The sequence below is a fragment of the Entelurus aequoreus genome, linkage group LG14 (assembly GCF_033978785.1).
Source record: "Entelurus aequoreus isolate RoL-2023_Sb linkage group LG14, RoL_Eaeq_v1.1, whole genome shotgun sequence".
NCBI lineage: Eukaryota > Metazoa > Chordata > Actinopteri > Syngnathiformes > Syngnathidae > Entelurus > Entelurus aequoreus.
In genome coordinates this window covers 57,288,026-57,302,528 of record NC_084744.1, presented here as the reverse complement: position 1 = coordinate 57,302,528, position 14,503 = coordinate 57,288,026, and the positions used below count along the sequence as shown (strand labels likewise).

The 14,503-nt window shown below is 45.9% G+C and overlaps 1 protein-coding gene across 1 annotated transcript in view; it reads left to right on the top strand.

Annotated features, from left to right (window-relative positions):
• Positions 1–13,058, top strand: part of LOC133664304 (uncharacterized) — a 48,685-nt gene extending 35,627 nt beyond the window's left edge. Inside the window, exons 16-25 of the mRNA XM_062068812.1 lie at positions 966–1,357; positions 1,430–1,533; positions 5,721–5,875; positions 5,943–6,111; positions 6,193–6,316; positions 6,418–6,512; positions 9,737–9,951; positions 10,047–10,155; positions 12,490–12,696; positions 12,936–13,058. Coding sequence (XP_061924796.1) covers positions 966–1,357; positions 1,430–1,533; positions 5,721–5,875; positions 5,943–6,111; positions 6,193–6,316; positions 6,418–6,512; positions 9,737–9,951; positions 10,047–10,155; positions 12,490–12,696; positions 12,936–13,011 — 1,646 coding nt within the window. The 3' untranslated portion in view covers positions 13,012–13,058. The remainder of the gene's footprint in view (positions 1–965; positions 1,358–1,429; positions 1,534–5,720; positions 5,876–5,942; positions 6,112–6,192; positions 6,317–6,417; positions 6,513–9,736; positions 9,952–10,046; positions 10,156–12,489; positions 12,697–12,935) is intronic.
• Positions 13,059–14,503: the final 1,445 nt, after the last annotated feature.

The window sequence follows — 14,503 nt, the reverse complement described above, 5'->3', positions numbered from 1 at the left end:
CACTGGTGCACAGTCATGTTGGAAGAGGAAGGGGCCCGCTCCAAACTGTTCACACAAGGTTGGGAGCATGGAATTGTCCAAAATGTTTTGGTATCCTGGAGCATTCATAGTTCCTTTCACTGGAACTAAGGGGCCAAGCCCAACTCCTTAAAAACAACCCCACACCATAATTCTTCCTCCACCAAATTTTGCAATCGGCACAATGCAGTCGGAAATGTAGCGTTCTCCTGGCAACCTCCAAACCCAGACTGGTCCATCAGGTTGCCAGATGGGAAAGCGTGATTCATCAGTCCAGAGAAGGCGTCTCCACCGCTCTAGAGTCCAGTGGAGACGTGCTTTACACCACCGCATTCCACGCTTTGCATCGGACTTGGTGATGTATGGCTTAGATGCAGCTGCTCGGCCATGGAAACCCATTCCATGAAGCTCTCTGCGTACTGTACGTGGGCTAATTGGAAGGTCACATGAAGTTTGGAGAAAGTCTTTGCACTATGCGCTTCAGCATCTGCTGACCCCTCTCTGTCAGTTTACGTGGCCTACCACTTGGTGGCTGAGTTGCTGTTGTTCCCAAACTCTTCCATTTTCTTATAATAAGTCGACTTTGGAACATTTAGGAGCGAGGAAATTTCGCGACTGGATTTGCTGCACAGGTGGCATCCTATGACAGTTCCACGCTGGAAATCACTGAGAGCGGCCCATTCTTTCACAAATGTTTGTAGAAACAGTCTCCATGCCTAAGTGCTTGATTTTATACACCTGTGGTTAGGACACCTGATTCTCATCATTTGGATGGCTGGCCAAATACTTTTTGCAATATAGTGTATATAATATATATAAATATATATGTTTTGTAGGGAAATGTGTTCATTGTGAGTCAAATTGTGTCCAAAGGTAGTCATGTCTGGTTACTGACTGAAGTACAATAGTTAAACATTCATCTTCCTGACATTTACAGTAACACGGAGGTTTCCCACTCTGTCCCAACATGAGTTTCGGAGAGATTCTACGGCCCATCGGAGAATTTGGAATTTTCCAGAAGGTTATTCTTCTTGGGTTAACCTTTCCGAACGCAATACTGCCAATGTCTTTTTCCAGTTTTCTGTTCATCCAGTCGGATCCAGAGAGACATTGTAACACGGACTGGATCCTCAAAGCTGCTCCCAACCTGACGTTGGCGGAGCAGCTGAACCTGACCGTTCCTCTGGAGCCGGACGGTTCTTTCAGCAGGTGTCGCATGTTCGATCCAGTGGACTGGGACATCGGGACCATCGGGGAACGCGGACTAAACGAGACCACGGTGTGCCGGAATGGTTGGGTGTACTACGACACGACATATAAGTCCACCATTGTCACGGACGTAAGTGCTGACTCTTGTTCTGACATATTTACCCAAAAGGATATTTTCTTATTACCTTTTTGCTTCTTGTAGTTTGACCTTGTCTGTGACAGATCCAACATGCCGGATGTTGTGCAGACAATCTTTATGGCTGGTATTCTCTTGGGTTCTATCATTTTTGGACCTCTTGCTGAATCGTAAGTTATTCCCAATGTGGACAAAAATTATCATTAGTCCGGGACTGGGAGTCTCAATAGTCTCAAACGAGCATCTTAGTTAGATTGTAGTTTTGATCTTTTCTATTGACTTGAGTCCAGGGTGTACCCGCCTTCCGCCCTAATGCAGCTGGGATAGGCTCCAGCACCCCGCGGTAGAAAATTGATGGAAGGATGGATGATTACTAGTCCGGGACTGGGAGTCTCAATAGCTTTCAAACCAGCCTCTTAGTTAGATTGTAGTTTCGATCTTTTCTATTGACTTGAGTCCAGGGTGTACCCCGCCTTCCGCCCGAATGCAGCTGGGATAGGCTCCAGCACCCCGCGGTAGAAAATTGATGGAAGGATGGATGATTATTAGTCCGGGACTGGGAGTCTCAATAGTCTAAAACGAGCATCTTAGTTAGATTGCAGTTTTGATCTTTTCTATTGACTTGAGTCCAGGGTGTACCCCGCCTTCCGCCCGAATGCAGCTGGGATAGGCTCCAGCACCCCGCGGTAGAAAATTGATGGAAGGATGGATGATTATTAGTCCGGGACTGGGAGTCTCAATAGTCTAAAACGAGCATCTTAGTTAGATTGCAGTTTCGATGTTTTCTATTGACTTGAGTCCAGGGTGTACCCGCCTTCCGCCCGAATGCAGCTGGGATAGGCTCCAGCACCCCGCGGTAGAAAATGGATGGATGGATGTATGGATGGATGATTATTAGTCCGGGACTGGGAGTCTCAATAGCTTTCAAACCAGCATCTTAGTTAGATTGTAGTTTCGATCTTTTCTATTGACTTGAGTCCAGGGTGTACCCTGCCTCCCGCCCGAATGCAGCTGGGATAGTCTCCAGCACCCCCCACGACCTCAAAAGAGACAAACGGTAGAAAATGGATGGATGGATGGATGATTATTAGTCCGGGACTGGGAGTCTCAATAGCTTTCAAACCAGCATCTTAGTTAGATTGTAGTTTTGATCTTTTCTATTGACTTGAGTCCAGGGTGTACCCCACCTCCCGCCCGAATGCAGCTGGGATAGGCTCCAGCACCCCCGCGACCCCAAAAGGGACAAGCGGTAGAAAATGGATGTAAGGATGGATGATTATTAGTCCGGGACTGGGAGTCTCAATAGCTTTCAAACGAGCATCTTAGTTAGATTGTAGTTTCGATCTTTTCTATTGACTTGAGTCCAGGGTGTACCCCGCCTCCCGCCCGAATGCAGCTGGGATAGGCTCCAGCACCCCGTGGTAGAAAATTGATGGATGTATGGATGGATGATTATTAGTCCGGGACTGGGAGTCTCAATAGCTTTCAAACGAGCATCTTAGTTAGATTGTAGTTTCGATCTTTTCTATTGACTTGAGTCCAGGGTGTACCCCGCCTTCTGCCCGAATGCAGCTGGGATAGGCTCCAGCACCCCCGCGACCCCAAAAGGGACAAGCGGTAGAAAATGGATGTAAGGATGGATGATTATTAGTCCAGGACTGGGAGTCTCAATAGCTTTCAAACGAGCATCTAAGTTAGATTGTAGTTTCGATCTTTTCTATTGACTTGAGTCCAGGGTGTACCCTGCCTTCTGCCCGAATGCAGCTGGGATAGGCTCCAGCACCCCCGCGAACCCAAAAGGGACAAGCGGTAGAAAATGGATGTATGGATGGATGATTACTAGTCCGGGACTGGGAGTCTCAATAGCTTTCGAACCAGCATCTTAGTTAGATTGTAGTTTCGATCTTTTCTACTGACTTGAGTCCAGGGTGTACCCCGCCTTCCGCCCGAATGCAGCTGGGATAGGCTCCAGCACCCCGCGGTAGAAAATTGATGGATGTATGGATGGATTATTATTAGTCCGGGACTGGGAGTCTCAATAGCTTTCAAACGAGCATCTTAGTTAGATTGTAGTTTCGATCTTTTCTATTGACTTGAGTCCAGGGTGTACCCCGCCTCCCGCCCGAATGCAGCTGGGATAGGCTCCAGCACCCCTGCGACCCCAAAAGGGACAAGCGGTAGAAAATGGATGTAAGGATGGATGATTATTAGTCCGGGACTGGGAGTCTCAATAGCTTTCAAACCAGCATCTTAGTTAGATTGTAGTTTCGATCTTTTCTATTGACTTGAGTCCAGGGTGTACCCTGCCTCCCGCCCGAATGCAGCTGGGATAGTCTCCAGCACCCCCCGCGACCCCAAAAGGGACAAGCGGTAGAAAATGGATGTATGGATGGATGATTATTAGTCCGGGACTGGGAGTCTCAATAGCTTTCAAACCAGCATCTTAGTTAGATTGTAGTTTCGATCTTTTCTATTGACTTGAGTCCAGGGTGTACCCCGCCTTCCGCCCGAATGCAGCTGGGATAGGCTCCAGCACCCCGCGGTAGAGCATTGATGGATGTATGGATGGATGATTATTAGTCCGGGACTGGGAGTCTCAATAGCTTTCAAACGAGCATCTTAGTTAGATTGTAGTTTCGATCTTTTCTATTGACTTGAGTCCAGGGTGTACCCCGCCTCCCGCCCGAATGCAGCTGGGATAGGCTCCAGCACCCCCGCGACCCCAAAAGGGACAAGCGGTAGAAAATGGATGTAAGGATGGATGATTATTAGTCCGGGACTGGGAGTCTCAATAGCTTTCAAACGAGCATCTAAGTTAGATTGTAGTTTCGATCTTTTCTATTGACTTGAGTCCAGGGTGTACCCTGCCTTCTGCCCGAATGCAGCTGGGATAGGCTCCAGCACCCCCGCGAACCCAAAAGGGACAAGCGGTAGAAAATGGATGTATGGATGGATGATTACTAGTCCGGGACTGGGAGTCTCAATAGCTTTCGAACCAGCATCTTAGTTAGATTGTAGTTTCGATCTTTTCTACTGACTTGAGTCCAGGGTGTACCCCGCCTTCCGCCCGAATGCAGCTGGGATAGGCTCCAGCACCCCGCGGTAGAAAATTGATGGAAGGATGGATGATTATTAGTCCGGGACTGGGAGTCTCAATAGCTTTCAAACCAGCATCTTAGTTAGATTGTAGTTTTGATCTTTTCTATTGACTTGAGTCCAGGGTGTACCCCGCCTTCCGCCCGAATGCAGCTGGGATAGGCTCCAGCACCCCGCGGTAGAAAATTGATGGATGTATGGATGGATTATTATTAGTCCGGGACTGGGAGTCTCAATAGCTTTCAAACGAGCATCTTAGTTAGATTGTAGTTTCGATCTTTTCTATTGACTTGAGTCCAGGGTGTACCCCGCCTCCCGCCCGAATGCAGCTGGGATAGGCTCCAGCACCCCTGCGACCCCAAAAGGGACAAGCGGTAGAAAATGGATGTAAGGATGGATGATTATTAGTCCGGGACTGGGAGTCTCAATAGCTTTCAAACCAGCATCTTAGTTAGATTGTAGTTTCGATCTTTTCTATTGACTTGAGTCCAGGGTGTACCCTGCCTCCCGCCCGAATGCAGCTGGGATAGTCTCCAGCACCCCCCGCGACCCCAAAAGGGACAAGCGGTAGAAAATGGATGTATGGATGGATGATTATTAGTCCGGGACTGGGAGTCTCAATAGCTTTCAAACCAGCATCTTAGTTAGATTGTAGTTTCGATCTTTTCTATTGACTTGAGTCCAGGGTGTACCCCGCCTTCCGCCCGAATGCAGCTGGGATAGGCTCCAGCACCCCGCGGTAGAGCATTGATGGATGTATGGATGGATGATTATTAGTCCGGGACTGGGAGTCTCAATAGCTTTCAAACGAGCATCTTAGTTAGATTGTAGTTTCGATCTTTTCTATTGACTGGAGTCCAGGGTGTACACCGCCTTCCGCCCGAATGCAGCTGGGATAGGCTCCAGCACCCCCCGCGACCCCGAAAGGGACAAGCGGTAGAAAATGGATGTAAGGATGGATGATTATTAGTCCAGGACTGGGAGTCTCAATAGCTTTCAAACGAGCATCTTAGTTAGATTGTAGTTTTGATCTTTTCTATTGACTTGAGTCCAGGGTGTACACCACCATGCTTGATGGTAGGATGGTGTTCTGGGGATTAAAGGCCTCACCTTTTCTCCTCCAAACATATTGTTGGGTATTGTGGCCAAACAGCTCACTTTTTGTTTCATCCGACCACAGAAGTTTCCTCCAGAAGGTCTTATCTTTGTCCATGTGGTGTCAGTATATACCCTTCATAACCTATCTCAATGTCAACTTTAGATTCGGTCGTCAGAAAACAACGCAGATACCGGCTGTGCTCATGTTGGTGTGCACTCTCGTGTGCGCCGCATCTCCAAATATCTACGTCTACATTGTGGCACAGTTCCTGGTCGGCGCTGCCCTCGCAGGCTATAGAATCAACTCCACAGTATTAGGTAGGTTTTGTAACGGGGTGATTAGGGAATATTGATAATATTCCGTCCGGACAAACTATCTTTATAGCTACCGAGTGGATCGGGGTTACCAAAAGGTCATTTGCCTCCTGTCTGAGCCAAATGTTTACCGCCGTGGGACAATGTTTCATGGCCGGACTGTTCTACGTCATTCTGGACTGGAGATCAATAGAATACGTGGCCGCAGGATTGCACGCCCTTGTCGTCCTCTACATCTGGTACGTAACAGGAAACGGGTTTCCCAGTCTGAGTCCTTCATTTTGGCAGCCAAGGTCATTTAACTTTGGGTCTTATTAAAGGTGGATTCCTGAATCTGCAAGGTGGCTCCTGGGTCAGGGAAGACACGAGGAAGCCAAGAGGTTGATCAGGAAAGTTGCGTCGATAAATAAGCAGCAAATCCCGGAAAATATGCTGGACTCTTTGGTAAGGTTCTTGTTTTTTTGGTTGAAGAGCAAAACAATTCAGTGTTTTTTTTATTGTATCATTTCATCAATTGAATAGCTTTCTGTATCGCACCTTCACAGGGATGCGAGGGAGGAGAAACTAAAACCGGAGCAATGAATGTCATGTTGACCTCAAGAATTCTACTGAAATATTTGTTCATCATATGTTTTGCCGTGTAAGTAAAGTAAATATCTGTATACAAAACCCAAAACCAGTGAAGTTGGCAGGTTGTGTAATTCACAAATAAAAACGGAATACAATGATTTGCAGACTGCAAAGACAAAATACTTAAATGTTCCAACTTTTTTTTGCAAAAAATCATTAACTTAGAATTTAATGGCAGCAACACATTGCAAAAAAGTTGCTACAGGGGCATTTTTACCACTGTGTTACATGGCCTTTCCTTTTAACAACACTCAGTAAACGTTTGGGAACTGGGGAGAGCAATTTTTGAAGCTTTTCGGGTGGAATTCTTTCCCATTCTTGCTTGATGTACAGCTTAAGTTGTTCAACAGTCCGGGGGTCTCCGTTGTGGTATTTTAGGCTTCATAATGCGCCACACATTTTCAATGGGAGACAGGTCTGGACTCCTGGGTACTACCGCACTCCTTTACTACGAAGCCACGCTGTTGTAACACGTGGCTTGGCATTGTCTTGCTGAAATAAGCAGGGGCGTCCATGATAACGTTGCTTGGATGGCGACATATGTTGCTCCAAAACCTGTATGTACCTTTCAGCATTAATGGTGCCTTCACAGATGTGTAAGTTACCCATTCCTTGGGCACTAATACACCCCCATACCATCACACATGCTGGCTTTTCAACTTAGTGCCTATAACAGTCCAGATGGTTCAGTTCCTCCTTGGTCCGGAGAACACGACGTCCACAGTTTCCAAAAACAATTTGAAATGTGGACTCGTCAGACCACAGAACACTTTTACACTTTGCATAAGTCCATCTTAGATGAGTTCGGGCCCAGCGAAGCCGGCGGCGTTTCTGGGTGTTGTTGATAAATGGATTTGGCTTTGCATAGTAGAGTTTTAACTTGCACTTACAGATGTAAAGATTAAAGTACCAATGATTGCCACACACACGCCACTGCCCGGGAATCATTTTGGTGATTTAGTGACAAACTGTAGTTACTCACAGTGGTTTTCTGAAGTGTTCCTGAGCCCATGTGGTGATATCCTTTACACACCGATGTCACTTTTTGATGCAGTACCGCCTGAGGGATCGAAGGTCCATAATATCATCGCTTACGTGCAGTGATTTCTCCAGATTCTCTGAACCCTTTGATGATATTACGGAGCGTAGATGGTGAAATCCCTAAATTCCTTGCAATAGCTGGTTGAGAAATGTTGTTCTTAAACTGTTGGACAATTTTGAATTAAGCATCTTTTCGTGTCGTTCTCGCCGTATCCGGGTCTAAATTGGCTGTCAAAGTGTACCAACTTGTCGGAGTACGTCCTCATCCTTGTACTATCCAGGTGAGAGGCTTGATTTATGATTTGGAATAAAGTTTGGCGAGCGAGGAAGCGAGGAAGCAGCTGCTCGGTCGATCATGTCAAGATAGGCACATGATCGCGGAGCTGCTATAAATAGTTTGTCTGCGTTAGCACTTATATTAACAATATCACTAATACTTGGTTAATATTCAAGTCATAAAATGTAAACAGAGTATTGTTGGCACTTTTTGAATGTTTTTTAGTGGGTTTTATGGGCGGAATAGAGGACCTACCATTGGCTCCGCTGTAAACGGACTTTCATCTACGAGTCAAAATGCATAAAAAAATGTATATCCGTCATGTCTTTAATAATGATTGTGAACGGTAGGCAAAATTCCAAAAAAAAGTGCAGTTCCCCTTTAAAATATCATGCTACATCATCTAAATATGATTACAAAGTCAAGTGTCCCTTTACTTTATAGAGTATGGTCGAGATTAGCTCATTTTTGTAGGATCACCATTAGTCAATAATAATCATAACGATCATTATATAGTTGTCAAGTTCAAACACTGATGACATCTATTAAACAAGACAAGAAGCAAGGAATTAAACAGAGGCATAATTAAATTTTGCTCAATTGAGGAGAGTGCGTACACCTCCTCTTTTATTTGGACTTTCCCTGATTACAGCTGTTTCTAAGGGACGGGGGTCGTAAACAGCCATCGCCTTTGGTTACAGAACAGTTCAAAGAAAAGGTCGTAAACAGTTCACAGAAAAGGTCGTAAAACAGTTCAAAGAGGAGGTCCCTGGAGGGGAGTCGGGCCCTGCTTCCTTTTCACTTTGTAGTTCTCGGGTCAAGACAATATCTTTCTGTTGATTACAATACATGAAAGAAACAGAACACCTTCATGTTGCTTCCCATCCGACACAGTGGAGTTTTACAAGCCTTCTTCTTGGTAGGTTCAAAGACAGCTTTTGTCTGCTCGCCGGGAACTCATGGCAACACAAAGTTTTGGGATAACTTAGATACAATTATTCTGACAATAGTATTAATAATAATAATTATTATTATTAGTGCATTTACTGGGGGTTAAGCATCCCCTGTCTTTAAAAACTACAGGTTTGTGGTATAAAATGAAAAAGTGAAACTTAAACATAACTTTGTTTGATGCGGCCACAACTATTATAACATTTATTATGAAAAGGTGTCATATTTTTGTTTACCTTCCTTTTATCACCGTATCCTGGTTCTGACATGTTTTCATTGTGTGCGAATGGATAAATGTGAGTTTGGATGACGTTATGACTGACCTTTTATGACGGTACCTGAGGGTTACCGGTTCGATCCCCAGCTTCCGCCATCCTGGTCACGTCCGTGTTGTGTCCTTGAGCAAGACACTTCACCCTTGCTCCTGATAGGTCGTGGTTAGGGCCTAGCATGGCAGCTACCGCCATCAGTCTGTGAATGTGGTAATGAGTACCCTTGAGTACCTCTAAGGTGGAAACGCGCTATACAAGTACAACCCTTAAATTAATGAAGTGGTTGTGCCCCTAAACATCCACATAGAGTGTTTATGCGACGTGCCTTAATATCGGGATTTCAGTAAAGTATCGTGAAGTCCAAAGACTTAGGAATGAGTTAAACATTGGGAGAGGGACACATATTAACCCCAAACTCGATAGAACGGTCACAATAACAAAATAATATTCAAAATGTCTCTTCAAAATCAATATTTTTTTTTACTCCATGGTATTATAATTGGGTAGGACAAATGGGTCCAATATTGGGGCGGACACGTGCCCCCGTTCCTCTTTGTACCTACTCCTTTGGTGAAGTCATTGCCAATACCCGGCCCTGGTATACAGTACACGCACGGTTATGGTTCCGTGACTGGACCTATTAAATCTCCTTGCAGCTTTGAAGTTCATTGTTATTATTTTTTTTGTTTTTAGGTTTTCACTCAATCTGGGCTACTTCTGTCTTATCCTCAATGTGGGTGAGTTTGGCTTGAACATCTTCCTGGTTCAATTCATCTTTGGAGTCTCAGAGATACCCGCTCACCTTCTCTGCATCTGGATTTTGGAGTTATTGGGAAGAAAAATTTCTCTGATTTTAACCCTTCTGTCTGGTGGAGTTTTTTGCCTCTTAACATTGGCTTTCTCACAAGGTGACAACACCCTTAGCCCTTTATTTTTTTAGTAAAGATCTCTTTTGTGTTCACACACAATCCTGTAACCGATTGTACACACATTTTCATTCCAGACAATGCAGTTGTTATCATGGCTCTTGTAACCACAGGCAAGTTCTTCTTGAACGGGGCTGGTTCAGTTTGTATGGTCTACTCTCAGGAGCTGTTTCCTACTTCTGTCAGGTAAGCAAACTACCATTCGATTTACCGTAGTTATCTTGTTGAGTTAGGACAAGAATCAGAGTTTACCCTTCCTGTGTGAATCTGGCCCCCTTGTCACTGGAAATATTAAAATAACACTGTTGTTGGTTAATGCTACATTTGTTGTGTTGGTTTGTGGTCCTATTCTGGCTATAAACATCCTTGCCCAACAGAGGCGGGAATTTCGCCAACCCCTTTATACAGCCCCCTTGGACAGAAACTCCTACAAGGCATCAGAGTCCCAGGGATCCCCCAAGATTTTCACGCAGACACCACCTGCAGAGTAAAAGCAGAGGGCGACATGTCAGAACCCTTTGCTACCACCTTTGGAGTCAGACAGGGTCGCCGCACCAACCTCTAACACTGCTGTCAACGACATAATCCAAAACTCACTACACCGCTGACCCAGTCTTGAAGTCAACTTTCACTTCTGCTTCACAGACCTGTTCTGCGCTGATGATATTCTCTTTTCCACATACCTGAAGACCATCACCAAAGCATTGTCGATATCAGCGAGCCAGGGCAAAAACAAACATTCAATCACTGTCTGACTTCCTATTGCCCTTGCGCAACAGGTGACCACCATCCACGACGAGGAGGTTGAGGTGAGTTTGTCTACCTAGGATCCAAATCTGAAGTTGCACGTCGTCTGCAGTGGGCTTGCCGGGCCTTTGGTAATCTCCAAAGAGTTTTGGCAGAGTGCAAAGGTAAGAACAACCTCAACTTCTGCATGGTGCCAGAGCTCTTCTACGTATCTGAAACTTGGACTCTTTCCACAACGATTGCTCGCCGCCTTCACGCATTCCACAGGAAATATTCAGTCTAAGCCTGGGCCCTGGAGATGGGGTCCAGACTGAGGTTTAGGAAAAAAACAAACTCATAACCTTATCACACATAAATATGTGTTTAAGAGGGAAACATCAAAGAACGCAAAGGACATTAAAGACATTAAAGGAGCAAAACTGATGCGACCAGCCACTTCTACACAGCCACAAAAGTAAAACAACAACAACAGAAAACAACATATACACTGTGGTGGCCTCTGCGGTGTTCCACGCCATCGTCTGCTGGGGTGGGGGGGAGCATGGCCAGAGACAGGAGCAGACCCAACACCGTCGGCCACCCACCAACTCTCGGCAAGGGTCCAGTCCGCATGGATGAGCGAGGATGCGTCCAAGGAGACCGAGGTGTCCGATACACGCTCATTCAGCCAAGACACTGTAAATCTTGTCCGTCCCAGCTCCGCAGCCCTGTCTCTTCATCCCCATCTCCTCCAGTCTTTCCAAACGGACTCTGGTGTGGCAGAGACCCAGCAGCTGGTCTTCATGGCCAAAAGGCTCCCGGGAGGCAGATCCAGAAGTTCACAAAAAAAGCACCGCAGAAGTCACAAAAGTGCCACCCCTTGTCGCACAGTCCCAAAGGGTTCCGAACTTAAAGGCAAAAAACCTCCACATGAAAACAAGAGGGAAACATCAGGAACACAAAAGGATGATACAACATTACAGAGCTCCTGCCAACATCCATCCATCCATCCATTTCCTACCGCTTATTCCCTTCGGGGTCGCAGGGGCGCTGGAGCCTATGTCAGCAACAATCGGGCGGAAGGCGGGGTACACCCTGGACAAGTCGCCACCTCATCACAGGGCCAACACAGATAGACAGACAACATTCACACTCACATTCACACACTAGGGCCAATTTAGTGTTGCCAATCAGCCTATCCCCAGGGGCATGTTTTTGGAGGTGGGAGGAAGCCGGAGTACCCGGAGGGAACCCACGCAGTCACGGGGAGAACATGCAAACTCCACACAGAAAGATCCCGAGGTCGGGATTGAACTCACGACTACTCAGGACCTTCGTATTGTGAGGCAGACGCACTAACCCCTCTGCCACCGTGCTGCCCCCTGCCAACAGCATCTTGGGAAAAAAAGATGACTCTAGATGTCATCCTAATATTTCCAATAGTCCAGTCTTATAGGCCAGTGGCCCTTCTTGGTGCAACACTCCCATTATCTGGGCTTTGGTGTTGGAGAACCTGCCGGTAATCAAACCACGTGCACAAAAGGCAGCAACATGTACCACTACAACCACCAGTAGTCAATATCCATTGTATGTCCAGAACATTCGAACCAGACTGTCCCACTTTGCAGTACTCCTTCTTTGTGGGGAGGGTTGCAATGGCTTTACAATTGTTGAGGGTGTAGCCAGGCACCCAACTGATTGGTTGGAGAATTGCTCATTTTCAATAAATAATATGTCTAGGAAAGAAACATTGCAGGTTGACAGAAATAAAGGTTCTATCTTTACTCTTCTCAGGCAAACAGCTGTTGGCTTGGGCTCCATTTCTATGAGAGGAGCCGGCCTGCTCGCCCCACTGGCCAACATGTTGGCCGTTTACACCTGGTCCCTACCCATCATTGTCTTCAGCACTCTTGCAGTGCTTAGTGGAACTCTGGTTTTTCTCCTTCCTGAAACCAAAAGCAAAGAACTGCCCGATTCCACCAGCGATGTTGAGGGAAAACGGTAAGTCAACAAATAGATCATGTAGCAACATGCGTGTACAGTAGGTTTTGTAGATCATTGCTAGCCTGTGGACTGACCCAGATGTAAAACTGTAACCAGTATGTCAAAAGTATCAGTCTTGGTTCAACAACCATTGCACAGTCTTAGAATTGAGATACAACCTTCACATAACAAGGTCTCAAAAGTATTTTGATCTGATTAATTTCCTACCAGTTGACGTTTGTCTGTTGTCTTTACAGGAATACGATGGCCACAACAAAAGAAAGTGACTCAAGGAAGATTGAACACAACAGCAGAAAATCCACCAAACTTTAGTTTACATATTGTTGGTCTACAAACATCACTGAATAAACAAAGGACGGTCATTGAAAATGTTCGAGCAGTGTTGGTGCATCAAGGCCCGGTACTCTCAACCAAATATATTCATTTTAGAAAGGGCGGGTCTTTTCCGGGTAATAAGTAATGCGGTTTGTTGAAACGTCTGTTTCACAAATGGCGGCGCATTGAAATGCAGCAGCTTGAAGATTCGGGCTCCAGTACTATGGAATGCCCTCCCGGTAAAAGTTAGAGATGCTACCTCAGTAGAAGCATTTAAGTCTCATCTTAAAACTCATTTGTATACTCTAGCCTTTAAATAGACTCCCTTTTTAGACCAGTTGATCTGCCGTTTCTTTTCTTTTCTTCTCTACTCTGCTCCCATCCCGGGGTGGACCGCTAGCCTGTGCATCGGATGGGGACATCTCTACGCTGCTGACCCGTCTCCGCTCGGGATGGTTCCTGCTGGCCCCACTATGGGGCTGAGTGTTGGACTTTCACAATATTATGTCAGACCCACTCGACATCCATTGCTTTCGGTCTCCCCTAGAGGGGGGCGGTCCTCTCCAAGGTTTCTCATAGTCATTCACATTGACGTCCCACTGGGGTGAGTTTTCCTTGCCCGTATGTGGGCTCTGTACCGAGGATGTCGTTGTGGCTTGTACAGCCCTTTGAGACACTTGTGATTTAGGGCTATATAAATAAACATTGATTGATTATAGCTAGAGATGTCCAATAATATCGGACTGCCGAGGTGGGCAGGGTTAGAGGGGGGCGGGGTTTGGTGGTAGCGGGGGGTGTATATTGTAGCATCCAGGAAGAGTTAGTGCTGCAATGGGGTTCTGGGTATTTGTTCTGTTGTGTTACGGTGCGGATGTTCTCCCGAAACGTTTTTGTCATTCTTGTTTGGTGTGGGTTCACCGTGTGGCGCATATTTGTAACGGTGTTAAAGTTGTTTATACGGCCACCCTCAGTGTGACCTGTATGGCTGTTGACCAAGTATGCCTCGCAGTTACTTCAACGCCACCTTGAATGCTTCACTTTGTCTTATTGCATTTCACTTTTTACAGAAATGACACTACCGTATTTTTCCGACTATAAGGCGCACTTAAAACCCTTTAATTTTCTCAAAAAACGACAGCGCGCCTAATGTACGGAATAATTTTGGTGCTGCTTACCGACCTTGAAGCTATTTTATTTGGTACACGGTGTAATGATAAGAGATACGTGTAGACTGCAAGACGACGCCAGTAAACAACGTAAAAACTTTAAATGTTCCTTTGGGAATATACAACTTTACACACGGCGCTCCAAAGTCAGTCAAATTGTTTGAGTACGACTTTGGTAAGCTATGAAGCCGCACCGCTTGACGGACTGTCGGCGCATTACGGCTACGGTAGTCAGACGTACTGTGCTTCAACTTACAGTTATTATTATGGCGTGTGTATAAAAACCCCAAAATGGCACCTATCAGCAGACATATTATCTGGCG